At 44.1% G+C, this 18,045-nt stretch overlaps 1 protein-coding gene across 1 annotated transcript in view; it reads right to left on the reverse strand.

The window, feature by feature from the left end:
- The window catches only part of syne1a (spectrin repeat containing, nuclear envelope 1a), a 113,547-nt gene that overhangs the window by 80,887 nt on the left and 14,615 nt on the right, over positions 1–18,045 (reverse strand). The window contains exons 11-45 of the mRNA XM_070986882.1: positions 17,395–17,502; positions 16,819–16,956; positions 16,558–16,722; positions 16,240–16,352; positions 15,879–16,047; positions 15,657–15,753; positions 13,734–13,939; positions 13,108–13,272; positions 12,826–12,978; positions 12,243–12,386; positions 11,916–12,092; positions 11,445–11,603; positions 11,034–11,198; positions 10,690–10,824; positions 10,224–10,385; positions 9,904–10,112; positions 9,713–9,821; positions 9,436–9,600; positions 9,171–9,338; positions 8,734–8,898; positions 7,993–8,133; positions 7,743–7,903; positions 7,391–7,547; positions 6,429–6,656; positions 6,221–6,316; positions 5,766–5,953; positions 4,753–4,876; positions 4,492–4,658; positions 4,163–4,316; positions 3,369–4,024; positions 2,284–2,463; positions 1,918–2,071; positions 1,360–1,518; positions 548–730; positions 332–433 (exon numbers count right to left, since the gene is read on the reverse strand). Coding sequence (XP_070842983.1) covers positions 332–433; positions 548–730; positions 1,360–1,518; positions 1,918–2,071; positions 2,284–2,463; positions 3,369–4,024; positions 4,163–4,316; positions 4,492–4,658; positions 4,753–4,876; positions 5,766–5,953; positions 6,221–6,316; positions 6,429–6,656; positions 7,391–7,547; positions 7,743–7,903; positions 7,993–8,133; positions 8,734–8,898; positions 9,171–9,338; positions 9,436–9,600; positions 9,713–9,821; positions 9,904–10,112; positions 10,224–10,385; positions 10,690–10,824; positions 11,034–11,198; positions 11,445–11,603; positions 11,916–12,092; positions 12,243–12,386; positions 12,826–12,978; positions 13,108–13,272; positions 13,734–13,939; positions 15,657–15,753; positions 15,879–16,047; positions 16,240–16,352; positions 16,558–16,722; positions 16,819–16,956; positions 17,395–17,502 — 5,922 coding nt within the window. The remainder of the gene's footprint in view (positions 1–331; positions 434–547; positions 731–1,359; positions 1,519–1,917; positions 2,072–2,283; positions 2,464–3,368; positions 4,025–4,162; positions 4,317–4,491; positions 4,659–4,752; positions 4,877–5,765; positions 5,954–6,220; positions 6,317–6,428; positions 6,657–7,390; positions 7,548–7,742; positions 7,904–7,992; positions 8,134–8,733; positions 8,899–9,170; positions 9,339–9,435; positions 9,601–9,712; positions 9,822–9,903; positions 10,113–10,223; positions 10,386–10,689; positions 10,825–11,033; positions 11,199–11,444; positions 11,604–11,915; positions 12,093–12,242; positions 12,387–12,825; positions 12,979–13,107; positions 13,273–13,733; positions 13,940–15,656; positions 15,754–15,878; positions 16,048–16,239; positions 16,353–16,557; positions 16,723–16,818; positions 16,957–17,394; positions 17,503–18,045) is intronic.

The raw sequence follows: 18,045 nt of genomic DNA on the forward strand, positions 1-18,045 counted from the left end.
CCCACATAAACAACACTGCAAACAGAGTGCTTTCATGTGCTTTTTATATTCCTGTACATATATCATACTGTATATCAATCACCTTCATATATCTAAGTAAACAAACAACAACATCACAGAGATTTGTACTACAATCAAATATAAACACCTAGCTGTAGTATTATCAATCTGCCTCTATTTTCAACGCTTGAATAATACAGCGCTTAAAACACACTGTCTGGGTGCATTATATGTGTAATTACCCTTGACGTGAAGGATAATGGAGAAAATAATCTTTTGCTATGATAATAAGCCAAAATCCTCTCACATTTCTCTTGCACACCATATTCACCTGCATTTGCAGCGGGGTTTCCTGCAGTTTCGCTCGCTCCTTCAGCTCTGTAACTCTCTCCAGCAGGGCATCCAGCCTCTGCTCCCTCTTCTCAACCTCAGCCTGTAGATAAAAGCGCAGGACATTTCAATTAAATCACACCCACTGCGCACTGAATGTTACGCTACCATCATCTTTCAGAAACTCTTTCATGCAGACTATCCATTGTACTCTGACCTGAAAGGTGGCAAGGTGGGCTTCCGTTCTCTCTTTATTACTGAGATTGGTGACACTGTCGGTGAGATCAGCGATGGAGTTTGCGGCCCACTGGTCAATGTCCTGCTCCATGGACTTGAGGTCGTCCCACAGGCCTACACAGTAGCCCAGTCTCTCTGTGTTGGTTTGTATTCTCTCTGAGACCTGAAGGAACAGAGACCAGCAGTCTATCTAACTACAAAACAGAATACATATCAATCAACAGGAGAGCGAGGTAGGATCTCTCTCCCTCCTTATGCTTAGTTTTTTCTCTCTGTAACAAGGGACAGTATGCTTTACTGGGAGATGGAAGGAAAATGGGACTTAATTGGTTTGACAGATGTGGTGATGAGAAGTGAGAGAGAGACATTATGGAGATAACGTGTCTAGACTTGTTTATATTTCTGTCTCATTTGTGACAGCTGAGCAGCCAACTAAATCCCACAAGAGGAGAAAATGGAAAAAAGGGAAAAACAGACAGAAATAAATATCGTTACAAGAGGGGAGCGGTGCAGGTGTTTGGTAGAGCTGTACTGTAGATGTTGTAATTGATTTTGGCAGTAAACTCCAGCACAAACTCATTATCGTCATATTTCAGCTCCATAACCCGGTAAAATAAACAGTTTCTGGAAAATTCAGGAGGAGGAGGAGGAGGATGTGGAGGACGATTAATACATTTTCCAAAACTAAAAGTATTATTGCACCATGTCTGACCAGTTGTGAATGTATTATCTGCTTGGCCTCTTTACCGAAAAAGGTGCATGGCATAGCACGTGTTAGCGAGTACCACTCACCTCCAGCCACTGGTCTCTTAACGTCTCCATGTCTCTCTGGATGGAGCATGCATCAGAGTTGGGAACCTTCTCCAGTGCTCTCTGCAGGTCCTCGGCTGTGCTGATGAGCTGGTCCATGTCTTCCTGTTTTTCTCTCAGCTCAGATTGGACCGTTTCATGCTGTAGGGGCAGAGTTTAGTGCAGAGGGATTGATAGCAGACCACCACTAGAGGGAGAGATACTGTACAAAATGGAAGGGAGGAGGGGGTTTATTGATGAACTTAATTTATCTATTTATGAGGGTTTAGCTCACTGACTGATGGGGATGAAAACTGTGCACATTTTAGTCTGAAACTGCAATAACTGCTGAATTACATGGTGCAGCGATTGAGAAAATTACTTAAAAAATAAATAAAATAAATAAAACACATTGAATAATCAGAAAAATGCATCATAAGGCTGAAAATGGGCCAACTTGTGTAAAGATGATGCTTTGGATATACATGGTTTTCACAGGACAGTGACAAAATTCAAGTAATCCAAGTCATCAGGGAAGTTATAAGATAGTTAGGTACTGACTCTCATGAAAGTCCTTTTGGCCTCCTGAGAGTTGTGGTTGTGGTCTGGCAGATTGTGAGCAACAGCCTGAGCATTCTCCAAAACGGTGGTGAGGATCAACTTCAGGTGGTGGAACTGGCGGAGAAGATCTACCACAACTCCACTTTGTTCCTGACTGCATGAGGAAAGAGAGGACAATGGTCAAGGCATTTCACTTGGCAGTGAATACTGGAAGAAAAACTAAATTCTGCAAATGCTGTTCAAATGTTGTGTTTTTAACTCCACGCCTCTCTAAACTCTGCAAAGTAGGGCCAAGCACAAATACAGCAAAGGAATTTAAATGAGATGAGTAAGTCAAAATCTCTCTGATGTCCACCCCCTCCTTACCCATTGGTGATCAGAGTCTTGACGTTCTCCCAGGCTGTCTTCACCAGTGCTACCTCCCTGAGAGCCTCCCCAGCCAGCTCACTGTCTCTCTGGGCCAGCTGGCTTCCCTTCTCCTCTAACCAGCGTTGGGAGTGTTGCAGGGACTGAAGCTCATCCTCCAGCTGGACGAAGAAACGCAACCTGGGAGATATAGATGCAGAAGAAAACAATGGGGATTACTAGCCTGATTCCAACATAATATATCTCATTTTTCAGGAGATCAAATTTAAATGGATTTGTCCATCTATAGTCTTGCATAATTCATGTACTGTACATCCCTGGGGAGTTTGATACAGTGAACGCTAGGTCTCTGAATCAAATCTGGTCTCAAACTGCAGCCACACAATAACAACATTATCTTGTCATCTTGTATGTTCCAAAGTCAAATTAATACAGTAAAATCAGGTTTTTAATTCAAATGATGGAGATGCGGTGCTATTTAAGATCAGTCAAAAGCAAGAGAAAAGTTTTTCATATATGCATGCTGCTTAGGGCTGCACGGTGGGGCAGCGTGCCTCAAAGCAAGAAGGTCGCAGGTTCGATTCCCGGGTCGGGCCTTTCTGTGTGAAGTGTGCATGTTCTTCCCGTGCATGCGTGGGTTCTCTCTGGGCACTCCGGCTTCCTCCCACAGACCAAAAACATGCTCATTAGGTTGATTGGTGACTCTAAATTGCCCCTAGGTGTGAGTGTGAGTGTGAATGGTGTGTGTATGTGCCCTGCGATCGGCTGGCGACCGGTCCAGGGTGTACCCTGCCTCTCGCCCGTTGACAGCCGAGATAGGCTCCGGCCCCCCCCCGCAACCCCGAAAGGGATAAGCTGCATAGAAAATGGATGGATGGATGGCATGCTGCTTATTAATGTGCTCATCTAAAAACAAAAAGGTGATTTAAAAAAAAAAAAGATATATGTGTCTGGTAGGATTAGGATGGGGGGAAAAAGACCTTTTGAATGTTTCAATGTTTACAAAGGACTGATACCAACTATGCTAGAACCACATATCCTAATACATGTAGAGGCTCGAGATATCCTGGTTACCGTGTACATACCTGTTTTGGAAGGCCTGTACAGAGCTCTCTCTGGCCGCCTCTTGCCTCACTTCATCCTCCAGTTTTTTCAAATTCTTCATCACCTCCTCCTTCCTCTCCCTGAAGGAGCTCCATAATGCCCCTAAAGCATCTGCTTCGCTCTGCCTCCATCCCACTCCCCTCTGAACCTCCTCCAAAGCCACTGTGAGAGCCACCGCCTGCCCCCTGCAAGATGTTCTTCCCTGAGGGTGGCTCACATCTTTGGACCCCCGCCACTCTGCCCCACACAGGTAAAGGTGTGCTTTGCTTAGTTGGCCATCTAGCCCAACTGCCTCGGCTTCAAGCCTGGCCACGTCTTTAGCCACTTCCCCTATCCCACGATGTAGCTCCTCAGCTTTGGAGCGGTCCCAGCTTCCCCTGCCTTCCACTGCCTCATGCAGACGGCGCACAGCCTTTGCTGCTGCTTCATGCTTCTCAAGAAAAGTCTTCAGCTCAGTCAGGCACTCTTTACGGAGGAGGAGGAGGCGCTGGGATTCACTGAGGGGTTGTAGGCAGTCCTCCCTCCAGCCCTGGAGCTGCTGTTGGGCCTTTGGGGTGGAGCAGCGAAGCAGGCAGGACTCTCTTTGCTGGAGAGTCTCTCTCAGCGATGTATGTGTCTGTAGCTGCACCTCATGCTCCTACAACAAGATGGTTTGATTAGACAAATTTGAATAAGCTCCAACAACAATCAATATAAAATTGCTTACTACAATTGCTCTAGTAAACAGAATCCTATAATGGACATCAGTGCTGACAGCAAACTATTGATTTCACACCTTCAGCAGGGTAATTGCAGCCTGAAGATCAGCAATTTCAACCTGGGAAGAACTTCTCAAGGCAGACAGGAAGTTTTCACTCCTTTGGGTCAGAGTCAGCAGTGCCTGATCAAACTGCTCCAACTGCTCCAACTGAGGCTCCAGGAGCTCAAGTCTGAAGGGAAGGTGGAAGAAAATGTGGATTAGATGAAAATATGAGATGCGACAGGGGGATATTTAAACAAAACAAACAACTTTGGGGGAAAAAAGCTGATAAAAAGGGCTGAATCAATTATTTCAGAGGTTATAAAATGTGACTTCAGTATAATAATGTATGAAAAGTCAATTGCCTGCGTGATATGCTGTTCTTCAAAGAAGTGCATCTCCCCTGTATTTGTGCGAGATCATCCCTGAGCTCCTGGATACGAGCTTCAGGCGCTGTGGGGTACAGACACAGCCCGAGATTCACGAGACCCTGGAGGAGAGCCTCATAGGATGGAGTCTCCCTCTGCATCTCCTGTGTAAAATAATGCAACACAAAAGTAGCAGAAAACCTAAACCAGATAAAACCGACTGGTGAGCAACATGCAGGGAGCAGTGCAATGATTCACCTGCACGTTTAACAGTTCATTCCTAAGCTTCACTTTGTCTGCAGAGAGCAGGTTGGTGTCTGGGCAGCAAACAGATTCACACCTGTTCAGCCAGCTTTTCATGGATGAACTCTCCTTTTCAAATCTGTAGATACAAAAACAAGAAAATGTATTCAAACGAAATACAATGCATGCAGCACTATTCTTAAAATGAATAAATATTGATCTAACAATAGAGTTATAGTAGCAGCCTGTGACCTTAAAGTACACACAATGACACACACAGTGATACCGTCTGTGTGTTATTTTTTATCTGACCAAGCCTCAGTATCAGTGACAGGGTCATAATGGGGCCACCATATCTCGACGTAGCACCCAGTGCTTTAAGTAATCCCTCATACATACACCTGCAGGGGGGAGATGAGGTTGACTACAGAGGAACACACAACCACACACACACACAGACGCACAAAAACCAAGCTGAAGTTTAGCAGCAGAAATGTAATTGACTTGCTGGCTGGGTAAATACTAAAAAATTAGCACCAAAGCTTTAGCACTGTGTGACTGGATCATTATTTTTCTCTGAGAGAAAGAATGAGGAATAATTGCTCAACTGAAAGTCTATTGTGTGATCAAAGCAAGTGATAATAAAAGCATGTTATTAGAAAAGAAAGGCGATGGCTGACAGATTGAGTCAGAGACAAGATCTTGCTTCTCTCCATCACACTACGACGAGGGAATGGTTCAGGGAATAAAAGAGGAAATTGGCACAGAGATGAGGATTCAGCAGAAGGAGCACAAGCACAATAAAAGGGGAAATGGCAATGTTTATACAATCAGAGTAAGATATGTGTGTGAGGAGGTGCCAAAGTTGACAGGAAAAACAGAAAAAAAGGAGTGCAGTACAATAAATAAAATCCTTCAACAGCTTGCACAAAGGAAACATTTTGAGGTTAACACAGACTGACCTTCTTCTTCAGATGAATATACAGGTGTAGTCAGATTTTTTCACTATAGTTCCACAGTTTCTTTACCTTTGCCACAGTGATAGAAGGCTCTCTAATGTAGATTGCTTTTCTGTGGCCTTTCTCATAAACTCTCCCTGTTGCTTCTTGAGGTTAGCCACCTCTTCCTCCAGCTGGCTGCCCTCTCCAAGCCTCTTCATGGCCGACGACAGAGCCATCAGCCTGGGGTTGAGCTGCTCAACGGCCTGGCAGACCTCCTGGAGGAATATATAAATATATATGTATACTTGTGGAGTTTTAACCACAATGGCTACAAAGTCAACTCTTGAACATAAGTCACAATAACATGACAACTAAGGCTTTGTTAAATTATGGAACATATTATGATACTGGAGAATAAGGCCTAACCTCAAATAATAAATAATAATTTTAAGGCTCAAGACTGAAAAAAGAAAGGCAAACAAAACATTAGATATAGCTATAGTGATATAACATTAAGGCATTCTTTGTGCATTTTTTCTTACCGTATGATCCTGAAGGCTTTTGTAGGTCTCAGATGACGATGTACAGTATGTGACTGACTCCAGCTTCTCTTTAAGGTCACTCATTGTTTTCTTGACCTGATAAAGGGGAAAACTTCGCTTATGCAAAAATGAACACATTCGCACTGCAAAAACCTCAATTACAAAATCCTAATAGCAGCAAACTAATCCATTATGTGTTGCTGTGTACCTGTTCAAGGTTATCGTTGTATCTCTGCCTGTATGAGGCGCTCTGGTTGAGCTGTCCTCCCAGCTGCTCCACTCTCCCCTTCAACTCTTCCCAGTAGCGCCTCATCTGCGTAAGCCGTGCCCGAATGTGTCCCGCCTCTCCAGGAGTCACAAACCTCGACAGAGCCTCACAATCCGCCTCCATGCGAGCCAGGGCTGCTCTTCTCTCCTGTAAACCTTCCCCCACAGCCTGTGGGGATGCAAGAGCAGAGGAGCGATAGTCAGGAAAAATCACAGGAGGCAGAAATACAATAAATGAGACAGAACAAAACAGCAGAGAAAAAAGACTTGGTAATACATTGCTGATTCTCTCTAGACACTTAATTTGCCTGATAAAGACAATGTTATGTTTTACATTCAATAAATTCCTTCATCTGCCAAAAAGGTTGTGTGTCCTCGGGTTCATGGAGGTCTAGAAATAAAACAGTTGTTTAGGGAAAAACAAACTGACTGTGCTGTTTCTGGAAGCAAGTGTGTTCAAACTAATCAGACGGCTGCCCCAGGATTTTTCAAGACCTGTTATCCCAAATTTGCCTTGACATTTTTTCTTCAGACCTCCATGACAAGGCTGAAGTCTGGTTATATTTTCTTCAATGTGATCAATTTATTTTCTATATCATAGTATTTGCTGCAATCTCCCCTTGGGGCTAGATTAAAATGTCATCTTATTTTATCTTCATCTTAAAAACCCTCAGGCACACTGATACTGCACATTACAGACACTGGCTAGACAGCAATTTTGACTCATCTTACTTGGAGCAACTAAAAAAAAAATGTGTGGATGATGCATATTTATTTGTGAACATCAGAAAATTATTCAGGAGTTGTTTGAAAATTGTAGACATACAGCGTGCAGTCAGTGTTAGTGTTGGTAATGGTCTCGCCTCCTCCAGACAACAAAAAGAGATTTTGTGCGTGACATACTTCCACTGTGCCCATGTGTTTGTCCAGACGATCTAAGAAGGAGGTGGAGCTGACAGCTTCCAGCTCCTTCTCCTTCTCATTGATCCACAGAGAGAGGGCCTCTGATTCACTGCTGAAGCGCTCCCACCACATGCACATCATCTCCAGCTGGACAACACTGGATGACACAAACAAAAAATACGGTATCTATATGTTGGTGTACACTAGGAATGTGAATTGTACATGTGTGCAAACAGCAGGTCAAACAACAGACAAACACCTCATCAAACTTGAAAATATGACTTAAGTTTGATGAAGTAACAACAGACTCCATAACAATGTAAAGGGACGGTCGGCTTGGGGCGGGACATACTTCTTATTGAGGCGGTCTTGAAGTTGTGCGACTGCTTCTCTGCTGGACTGGGCCTGCTGCAGAAGAAGAGTCTGATTCTTTGGACCGAGCTGAATGTCCGATGCTTTTTCGAGGAGGAGATCTGCTTGCACAGAATACTCCTCAACCTTTGCGAAGAGCTCCTAGAAATAAGACAGAAGCCAATATATTAAATGAGCAACTACAGAGCGTACGCTATAAGCATACACATACACACACTGGACATACACACCTTGTTATGCTCCAGTTCAGTTTTCAGGCTGTCCAGGCTGTTGAAAATAAGTTCTTTTTGCAGCTCGTTGTTGGTGTTACTGATGAAACTCCAAACCGTTTCTCTCTCAGCTTCAAAATTCCGCCAGGAGCTCAGAGTGGCCTTGAGATGATGGCGAAACAGAGTCACGTCGATGGGTGAGGTTTTATGTAGAAAATACTGCATGAAACGAAATAATCTCTGGCCTTAATTTAATCATCCCTGATTTTTGGAGCACTGATTACGAGGACCAGCGTGTGAGATTTATGAGGGATTTATCTGCAGAATATGTCAGAAACAGAATATAATATTCATACATATTTTGTCATCAGTGCGTCATCACCTGAAAAAGAATATTTAATGTAATTTATATCTACAGAGGGAGCAGGGAAAGGAGGGGTGAGGCGAGGGGGATTCAGTTGGTTGCAATCAGCAACCTTACTGCTATATACCACTAAATCCTACACACTGGGCCTTTAACTACTGTGGTTCCCATTGAAAATGAACGTACGGCACTCAGGCATTTCAGACATTTTTATGGAGATTTTCCGATCAATTCAAGGACTGTAATAGAAGTGTAAAAACAAATCCCAGGACAACTGACGCAAACCAAATTAATATACCGCATAACAATCAATATCTCTGGTTAAGGTTCAGCATGGACCGATCAATGATCACTCACACAAGCAAATATCATGTTGGAAAACTCCAGTCTCAGTCTACCTGCAGGTTGTGCTCCTTTGCCCCTGATTTATGGTCGACCTCCCTGAAAGCTCCCTCCAACTCCTGCAGAGACTGACTGAGCCCCTCTCCTTTCTGCAGCTGGCGGCAGTGGGACACCAGAAGCTCCGCCTCCCTCCTGTTAGCAAGGTGGCGCTTTCGGTGTTGCTATTATAAACACATGGACAAGAAAACCGCGTGTTAGATGACAAACAAATCTGCTTTTTGCAGCAGAATGACGACATAATACTAAAACGAATTTTACTCTGGAACATAAAACAACAGTGTGTAAAACATTAGAAAATAGAAATTGAGGAGACTAGAAGTTGTTAAGTTTAACCACACAATAATTTGTTTCAATTGCTAAAATCTGATGGATGCTTTTGTAAATCAAGTGTCTGTAAGATGTTGCCTCCCTCCTACTTCTGAACTATACGCACCTGGTGAATAAGGTAGAGTTGTTTGGCCTCCTCCAGGCTCTCAGCATCCAGGATCCTGCTGGTCTGCTCCTCAGCCTCCCTTTGCGCTGTCAGAACCTCCTCCAGTGCACCACGCACCTCCTCCCCCAGCTCCTCGTACTGGAACATAGCAGAGCCCTCCTCACCCCACTGTGAATGAGGGAGGCAAAGGATCAGACAGAAATAATGTGTTGAGGAAATACCAGAGATAAGACACATTTTTAGCATTCAGAATGTCTTGGAGTACCTGACAGAGTGAAGAAAAGAGTGCCCGCAGGTCAGTTGAGAGCTTGGCCAAAGCTGCTCTCTGTCTCTGGACCTCCAGCTCAGAGCTAACCTCAGAAAGCCCAGCAAGACGACCCTTAAGCCACAACAGACTCTCCTCTCTCGCATCTATCGCCTCCTGCAGTGCCTGAAAATGATGGAAGCACAAAAAAGGAAATGCAGGTTTACTGAGGTTGAGGGGTACTGAATTATAACCTAAACTCTGAGTCGACAGCAGCAAATATAACATGCTAGCTCACCTGAACAGCAGCATCAACTTGCTCCTGATCGCGGGAATTTCTCGCTGTCTCTCTCAAAAGCCTTACTTGCCTCTTTTGAGATGAGAGCCAATCAGAAAGCTCACAGAACCTAGAAAAAGGAACAATTACTCTGAATCCCCTTGGAGTGATAAAAAAATGTCAGACTTTAACATTTTAGACACAACCTTTACCTTTCATTCCACTCTTTCCATTTATCAGGGTGCTGCTCCAGCTTAAGGTGGGTGCTCTTGATTTGCTCTGTCACCTCTTCTACAACCCTTCTGGTAGAGTCTAGCATTTGATAAGCCGGGTCGTTGTCAGGCAACTTATGACACAGATCCTCCATGTTTCTAATCCTCTTCTCGCACAACGTCAGAGGTTTGCGTTCCCTGAAAAAAGTCTGGAGATAAGAGAGAAGGAAGTGTTGAACTGATGAAGGTGACATTAAGTGATTTTATCTTTCTTTTAACCTCACTCTTGGTTTAATGTTTCTACCAAATCCGAGGCTCACTCTGTGCTCTTTGATCACTCGCTCGCTGGTGTAGGTCCTAGACAGGGTTTGCATTTCTCTGTCCAACTCTGCTCTGCAGTCGTGTATGATCACAGCCACTCGACTTCGCTCCGCATCCACCTTTAGACGGAGCAAGTGAGACGGTACTTCGCCCTGGATGTCCTGTGGAAAAGACAGGGAAGGCACAGAGCATAGGAGACATGGTAGATAAGATATGCTGTATAATCTACATGACTTTAAGTCTCATATTGTTGCATCCCTGAAACTGTCAGAGACCAAATATCCTCTTGAGAAACTGCAAACAAGGGTTGCAGTTAAATTGAACTAGTCCAGGTTAATTGGAGACACACTGGAGGTAACTCTATTGAAGCCAAGGTCTTCCTGGTTAAGTTAATGAAGTATGGGCTCTGCGCCTCCAGAGATGCAAAATAATTAGCGAGAGTGTTAAAGCATGTTGACCCCTGACCTTCCAGTGCTTGTGCAGCCTGCGGACAGTTTCTTGCAGTCCCTGTTGCTCCTCTTGAGGGAGAATGTCAGTCAGCTCATCACATGCCTTCAAGAACACACTCAGCACCCGCTGATCCAGCTGGCTAAAAAAATCCTGTGCAGGAAAAAAACAAACAGTAAATTCAGCAGGTATCTTACAGTAAAATGCTTTTGACATTTAGGCGGACAAACATAGGGCCATTGTCAGTTGTTTCCCAACTGCTGGAAAAGTGGAAACACAGCTAATGAGAGACCAGTATTCTTCTCCACAGAACAGCTGTATCCTCTGTGCACTCGTACAGAACGTCGCAGGTTTGTTCTTACACTGTGTTTCTTCAGTAATTCTTCAGCGTTTCCAGTCTCTCTCAAGCAGCCCTGAGCTTTCTTCAGCACTCTCTCCAGCTCTTGTCTCGACTCCTCAAACCTCCTCCTTAGGCAGTTGTTGGCCTCCTCCTGCCTCCTCCATTCCCCGACCTCCTTCAGCAAAGCCTGAGAGGATGGAGAGTTTGTAGTGGTGATTGTAGTTAGTCTCTTTGGTGATATAGTGTAATTACATTATTTGTCTTACACCAAGAAAATGAACAGTGAGACACATGAGTAAGTCTAATCTGCACTGTTGCCTCCTGGGTGTTTTGATGTTCTTGTAATCTCATTAATATAATCAGCGTTGTGGGTAATGCAGTGCCTGCGTGGTGTTCTGCTATGTGTACGTGTATATTCATGTTAAACACTAACCTGTGCGGAGCCTTGGATTTCAGTCACTCTCTTTTGCAGCAGGGACAGGTCGAAGTTTCGGAGCACCTTACTGGTGGAGAGTGTCCTCTGCAGGGTGTGGTGATTCCTCTCAATCACTGACAGACAGCGTTTACAGCTTTGCTGCTGGTTTAACAAATCCTGCAGAAATTGAAAAAAAAAAGAAAAAAGAAATATGGAGGTGTCTTCATAATGATGTGGTAAGGTCTTTTACTATTATTATTATTGTTGTCATTATTATATCAGCAATTCGCTTCCCACCAGGCGAAAAGGTTGCAGCAAAAAAGGGGTAAAAGATGTAAAGATGAAGAAAAAAAGCAGATATAGTTATATTTGAACATAGACCAGCAGGGACACAGGCGCATATGTACTACACAGAATTTTCCTTGAACCATTCAGGCGTCTACCTGGTAACCATTCAAGTTCAGTCTGTTCATTGTCATTTTATCTAACCTGCCACTTTTGTTTTTGCTGGCTCTGGGTCTGTGTGTCAGGGTCTCTGGCAGCAGAAGTGATGCGACTGGCCCGCTCCAGGGCCTGGTAAAAACCACTGATGTGTTTCTCCATCTCCTCCAACAGGGGCAGAAGGACATGACACTCCCTCACAAGGGACGGACAGCGCTCTCTCACCTGGGGACAATTAATACAGGGCATTAACGAATGGCACAGAAAGTGACAACAATGTCTCACCAACGGCGCAACATAAGGTGTCGTTACTACAGAAAGACTTGAGATAGATTTCATGCTACTTCTCATGTTTTAGATGTAAATGATACCTACCTTACTCAGCTGACTTTTGGCTGTTGCCATAGTTGCCATGACCCTGGCACCCTCGTCCTGTGGCGCATCCTTGGCGAGGAGCTGAGCACTACGGGCAGCCAACTTGTATTGCGTCTCCATGGCAACAACCTTTTGCTTGGTATTCTGAGATGAGAAGTTGAGACAAAAAGGTCAACTGAGACAATCTTAGACTGAACGCACTTTCATCCAAACTGCTTTCGGTAAGACAAAACTATGTAACATGGCAGTCTGCAGCTCTGACTTCAAAACAGCAGAGCCATGAAGCTTTTAATAATTGTTTATTAGTGCAAGACATAAAACAACTGGGAAATATAATGAAAACATTTTCTATGGTATGTTCCTCACTGGGGAGCTGGCTGTTTTCTAATGTGCCCCAGTGCCAATATGCGCCATTATGCTCCTTGGAACTAAGCTGCAGGCCCCTGTCTCATTACGATCCAAATGCAAATGAATCAGTGATATAATCAGCAACTTAAATCCTGCTTGCGATTCACTACGTACAGATTTGAGACATAGCCATGGAGGTCTTATCAGGGTTGTTGTAATGTGGAGCCTTTCTCACCTCCACGTCCTGCAGAAAGGTTCTAACGTTGAGGAAGGACACCTGGACAGGAGCATTGAGCTTAGCTTCTGCTGTGTCCAGCAGCTCTTTAAGGGCAGACACAGCCTTCAGATGGTCTTTCCTCCACTTCTCCAGCTCATCTGCATGGGCATACTGCAGCAAAGGAAAGAATATACAAACTTCAGGACTGATTTTACTGAGAGATGTACAGTACCATCCCAAGGCCTGGGTCAAACACGCGCACATATTCAAAAACTTCCAAAACTCTTTTTGTTTTGTTACTTGTTTGACTTTGAGGAAGAGGTCTCTCCATCGTCCGTTCAAAAGGAGCAGCTGCTGCTTGAGATCAAGCGACACGGTCTCGTCACACGTCTCAATGAGAAAATTCCCGGCGTCGTTCATGGCTGCGTGCTGATCCATCCAGTGGCTGAGATTCCTGAAAAACTCCTGCAAGAGAGACGGGCTGATTTAAAAGACACAAAGAAATTAAGGGAAACAAAGAGCAACACAAAGAATGAGTGTCAGAAACAAAGACAGCTACTTTAAAAAGAGACAAAGCAAGGTATTGAAAGAAAGACACAAAGAGGGGACAATAAAAAACTGGGGTAATTAGCTGTCTAATCCTTGGTGGGGATATGAATCTGAGGTAACCATGGCAATGCGACAACTGGAATATCCTTGGTGGCTTGTTGTGAGTCAAGGAGATCATTTGATACTTGAGTGGAGACTGCTAATAGGATTCCACTTAGAAGACCAAGTGCTTGAAATTGGGCTGACGTTCATTTGATTGCTACTACTCGGAGTCCATCAAATGACTGCATGTATGAGAGGACGCTTAATCTGCGCACAAAAATAACCCTTTAAGTATACAGTAGGGTTCCATACAATATTAAGAGTCAATCTCATACCCGCTTTATGTTTTCTGGCTGGCTCAGGGCTTCCTCTGCGTCCTCCAGCCAGGCCTGTAAGGAGGCCACAGTGGCACTGTACCTCTCCCAGTTGGACAGCACCTCCTCCAGCATGCTCCTCACACTGCGCACTTCCATGGACAGACTCCTCCACTGAGTCACCACCTCCCGCATGAACCTGCGCACTCCCATCTCGCCTTCATCCACTGGAGGAGAGATACATCAACAATGACAGCAATTCTAATAGCTGCACCAGCATTACTGCTAGCATAGGAGACATCATAAACATGCTCAGCTTCAATATTAAAACATGATTTTGTCTGAAGTTTAGGTTTAAATGAGACCAATTCACTCAGGGGTTGTGCAGTCACAGCCTTACTTGGTCTGGTATGACAAGTGGCTTGGGGTGGCCAATAGCTAATGTTAGCAAACTTAAGATAGATATTGTTGTGTAACTGTTATTGTTGAGAGAGCTTGATGAGTTGTGGACTGTTGTTTCTCTTGCATTACATTTTAGTATTAACATATAATATTATACAATTGTCAGTTGTGAGTGCTGTTCAGTATAGTTACATAGTCTCAATTCAAGGCACATGTGGTATACACATTCATGGAAACACCAGACAAAGAGCACATACAGGCTGCTGGAGCTACATGCCCTTGCAGAAAAATCTCTGACCTCAAAAACTCTCACTGCAGGGAGATGTAGCATCTTTGCTTGCGTGCTCTGTTTCATCGGTAAAAACAGTCTGGTCTCATAAGTCCTGTGCCACAAACTATTGTCAGCTAATGTGGGAGTGATAAATGACTCCATCAAACACAAATATCCAGTTTCAGGCACACATTAATCAGATAGTGCTATACCTTAAAATAGAAGATAATTACACACATACCCCCTGTTCCTCCTCTCCTTGCTCTGTTTGCTATTATCTTAAACTAGGGCTTTAAAAAGATCCAAATGATCTCTCATCCAGCCAATCAGAGCCGAGGGTACTAAATACCAGCAAGATTCATGCCGGTATTGTGGTGGTGGGAGGGGGCACCTCATTTGTAGGGTCGACCAATCATGCCTCAAATGTCCTGATTTCTTGCCACACCTCACTTCTCTGCTCTGCATACCCTAAAGCAGCACAACCCTGAAACTTAATGAAACCAACAAGCTAGCTCAGTTTGCGCCCAGAGACCTGCAGAAGTGGAGCAGCCCCTAACTAGCAAATGGGGTCGTATTCCCCACTGAGAGCTGGGAGTGGAGGAACCTCATTTAGCTGTAGCCTGCAGACTCTCCCCTTCTACCAAGCTGTAAAACCAGACAGGGGCAGACTGAGCTGCTGGAGGAGAAAACCTGATGGGTTATTGAGTCGTTGACAGGGGAGAATAAAGTTGAGATATGTGTTGTATTGAGATATTTAGTGCTGCTCGATTTCAAATAAAGGCAACATGCAAAGGAAAAGAATGCAATTAGGTTTGGATCATATACAACCATGAGATAATATACATTTATAAACAATTAGAGATTTTGCCATACTCCAAGAAATCTATCCCTTTAATATCTCTGGTCGTGTTAGACCATCGTTGGCACTGACTGCAAATCAATGAACAGGACTGCTTTACTGCAACATCGTATTTTGGCATTAAACTTACTGAGGATCTTAATTTGCCAAGTATTTCATTTGCTGTATTAGCCAAAAACAGACATTCCCATCTGGTTATTTTACACATATTTGGTTGTGCCTCTCTGCTGCTTCCAAGGTCAAGATAGAACCTTTAAGCTCACATTTTTAATTGATTTTCCAGAAAAATAACTATATCATGACATAGCGATGTCATTATAAAATTACTTTCACAGAGGATTTTGTTACCATTAACCAATCCTAAATATTAATCATATCAAATCACACATGTATTTTATACATTTTGACTTACCTGAGCTGTCAGTACTGACATAGGCCTCAGCAGAGTGTTTCAGGGACTGGAACAATGTCTCGTAATTTTCAAAGAAATGTTGCTTCTCCACAAATGACTGACGAAGAGAAAACGAAATAGGAAAATCATGTCTCCAACATGTGATGCGACAATGCAGACAGTAACATCATAATGGTTATACAGCCATAAAACTGGTACTGGTGAATCAAAGCCTGATCTTACAACATAGTTGTGGAGCATCAGTTCCACGGACTCCTGTCTGCCATATTTTATGATCCAGGATCTGAGCTTGGACTCGGCTAGAGTGAGGAAGGCCTGCATGTGGTGTTTGTTCTCCAAGAATTCCATTCTAGCCAAGTGGATGCTCGAAGATGTAGAAACGAAGTTCATCCTAAAAAACATAAAGTTCACAAAAGGATATAAGACCTTTAGTTTGAACTCATGCCAAGTGAGGTAATTAATATGATTCAAATACTTGTATCTCTCAACAAACATTAAAAATGTTGATAAAGAACAATACTTTTCTCTGTCTTGTCTATTTTTGTATTCTGCGCTTATCATTCAGACTTCCTGTCTTTGCTACCTCTCTGCCATGTCTTGGAGCTGGTCTGGGGGAACAGGGACTCCATCAACACTTCTGTCTTTATGGATCCTCAGAAAGACCTGCTGGTGACTCTCCAGGCTCTTCAACACATCCTGCACAGTATAAACACGTACAGCACATGAATGAAGAAAAGCAAACACATACCCGTAAAGACTGAACCAAAAAATAGGCATCTGATTCTAGTCTGAGTCCGCCACTGATCTATCCAGCACCACTGCAATTATTTGTAGTTGCACACCATATTTGTCCTTTGTTTGTTCTCCAGTGTGCCTCTCCTGTCTACGACTCCATGCTAACCTTGTGCTGCTCCAGAGCTCTGTGGACAGTGTTAGCCGTCACATCATGCGCCTGCTGGATGGTGATCTCTTGTCGCAGGGCTCCTTCAGCCTCATGCAGCCACGCCCCCACTCTATCCAGAGGAGCTGGCAGAGACCTGTCCAGCTGCAGATGCCAGTCCAGGAGCTGAAATACAGAGCACAGTTGAGGCATCAAATGGAGAAAACTGTGATTGTCCAGCTCATTGCATGGCAGACTGGAGGTGCCTCCTGCTTCTCTCACCCTATTGGAGACCCTTTCCCAGGCCTGTTTGACCAGAGCCTGATCCACAGTCAGTATCCCATCCTTCTGAGTGGACTGCAAAGCTCCCTCCACCTGCTTCCTCATCATCTCCAACTGGACACGCAGACTCTTGAAAGACTGAAAAGAAAGAAGATGGGAAATGTGTTCAGACTTCACAGCTCTGACAGCATATCCAAAAATGTTCAAGTCACAGTATACAGACATCAGAACAAGTGCTCTCTCAGGGTTTACACCCTCTTCCCACTGGTATCTAATCAAGCCCTCATAAAATCTGCGGCTAATTGCCTATGAATGCTGCCCCCCTCTCTGTCTTCAGATTCTCAGATTCTTCTGAGTAATGTACAAAGAAAATGGGGATATCCCACATGCTGCTGAATATGGAAAGTATCCCGAGGCTTGGTGGAATAAGCCAGATTGACTGAAAATATGACGGCTGCCGTCTGATCCCCACAGTGTAATGCCACTGATTAAGCTAATAATAGGAGCGTCTGTGCCCAGTGTGCCCAGTTTAAACTGCACACACATCCAGACACACACACACACACACACACTAACCTGGTACTGTTGAGCGAGATTGCCCTCAGTCTCCTGGGCCTGTATTGCGTCTCTCTCCAGCTGGTCGAGCCACATTTTGAGCTCCCTCAGGCTCTTTCGCTGCTCTCGCTAGGAGGTCGGGATGGCGGAGGGGCACGGGGGTGAACAACGGGTGGAAAGATGGACATGGAAATTAGGAAGTGCAAAGGGGAAATTAACAACAGGACAAAAGAGTGTAAAGGAAAGGGGGAAACAGAAAGATGGGGAGAAGAATGATTAACCCGAGAGATGTTGGAGGGGTTGATGAGAGGACGGAGGGAGGAAGAGGGTGACAGAGAGGACATGTACTATTAAACATGTGCTCTCCTAATCCTCTGTGTCTCCCTGTAGGACAAAACGTCAAAAACCCACAGCTGCCAAAAACACTCAGCTTAAACAGGGTACTTTGTCTAAGACCCCCTACTAACATTTCATTGGATTTTAAGTAACCATGACGACAATACTATGCTGCTCAAAAGCTTGTGAGATAGTCTTTTCAGTTTGAGAGGCGTTCACTCGCAGTCTGTTCAGTCCTATCACTTATCACGCTCCTGTAGGGATATCAAACTTTATTCTTTGTGACAGCCTAAGACCTTAAAATAGATTGAGCTAATTACAAAGAGAAGCAGACTT

This window comes from Chaetodon trifascialis, chromosome 19, assembly GCF_039877785.1.
Source record: "Chaetodon trifascialis isolate fChaTrf1 chromosome 19, fChaTrf1.hap1, whole genome shotgun sequence".
Taxonomy (NCBI): domain Eukaryota; kingdom Metazoa; phylum Chordata; class Actinopteri; order Chaetodontiformes; family Chaetodontidae; genus Chaetodon; species Chaetodon trifascialis.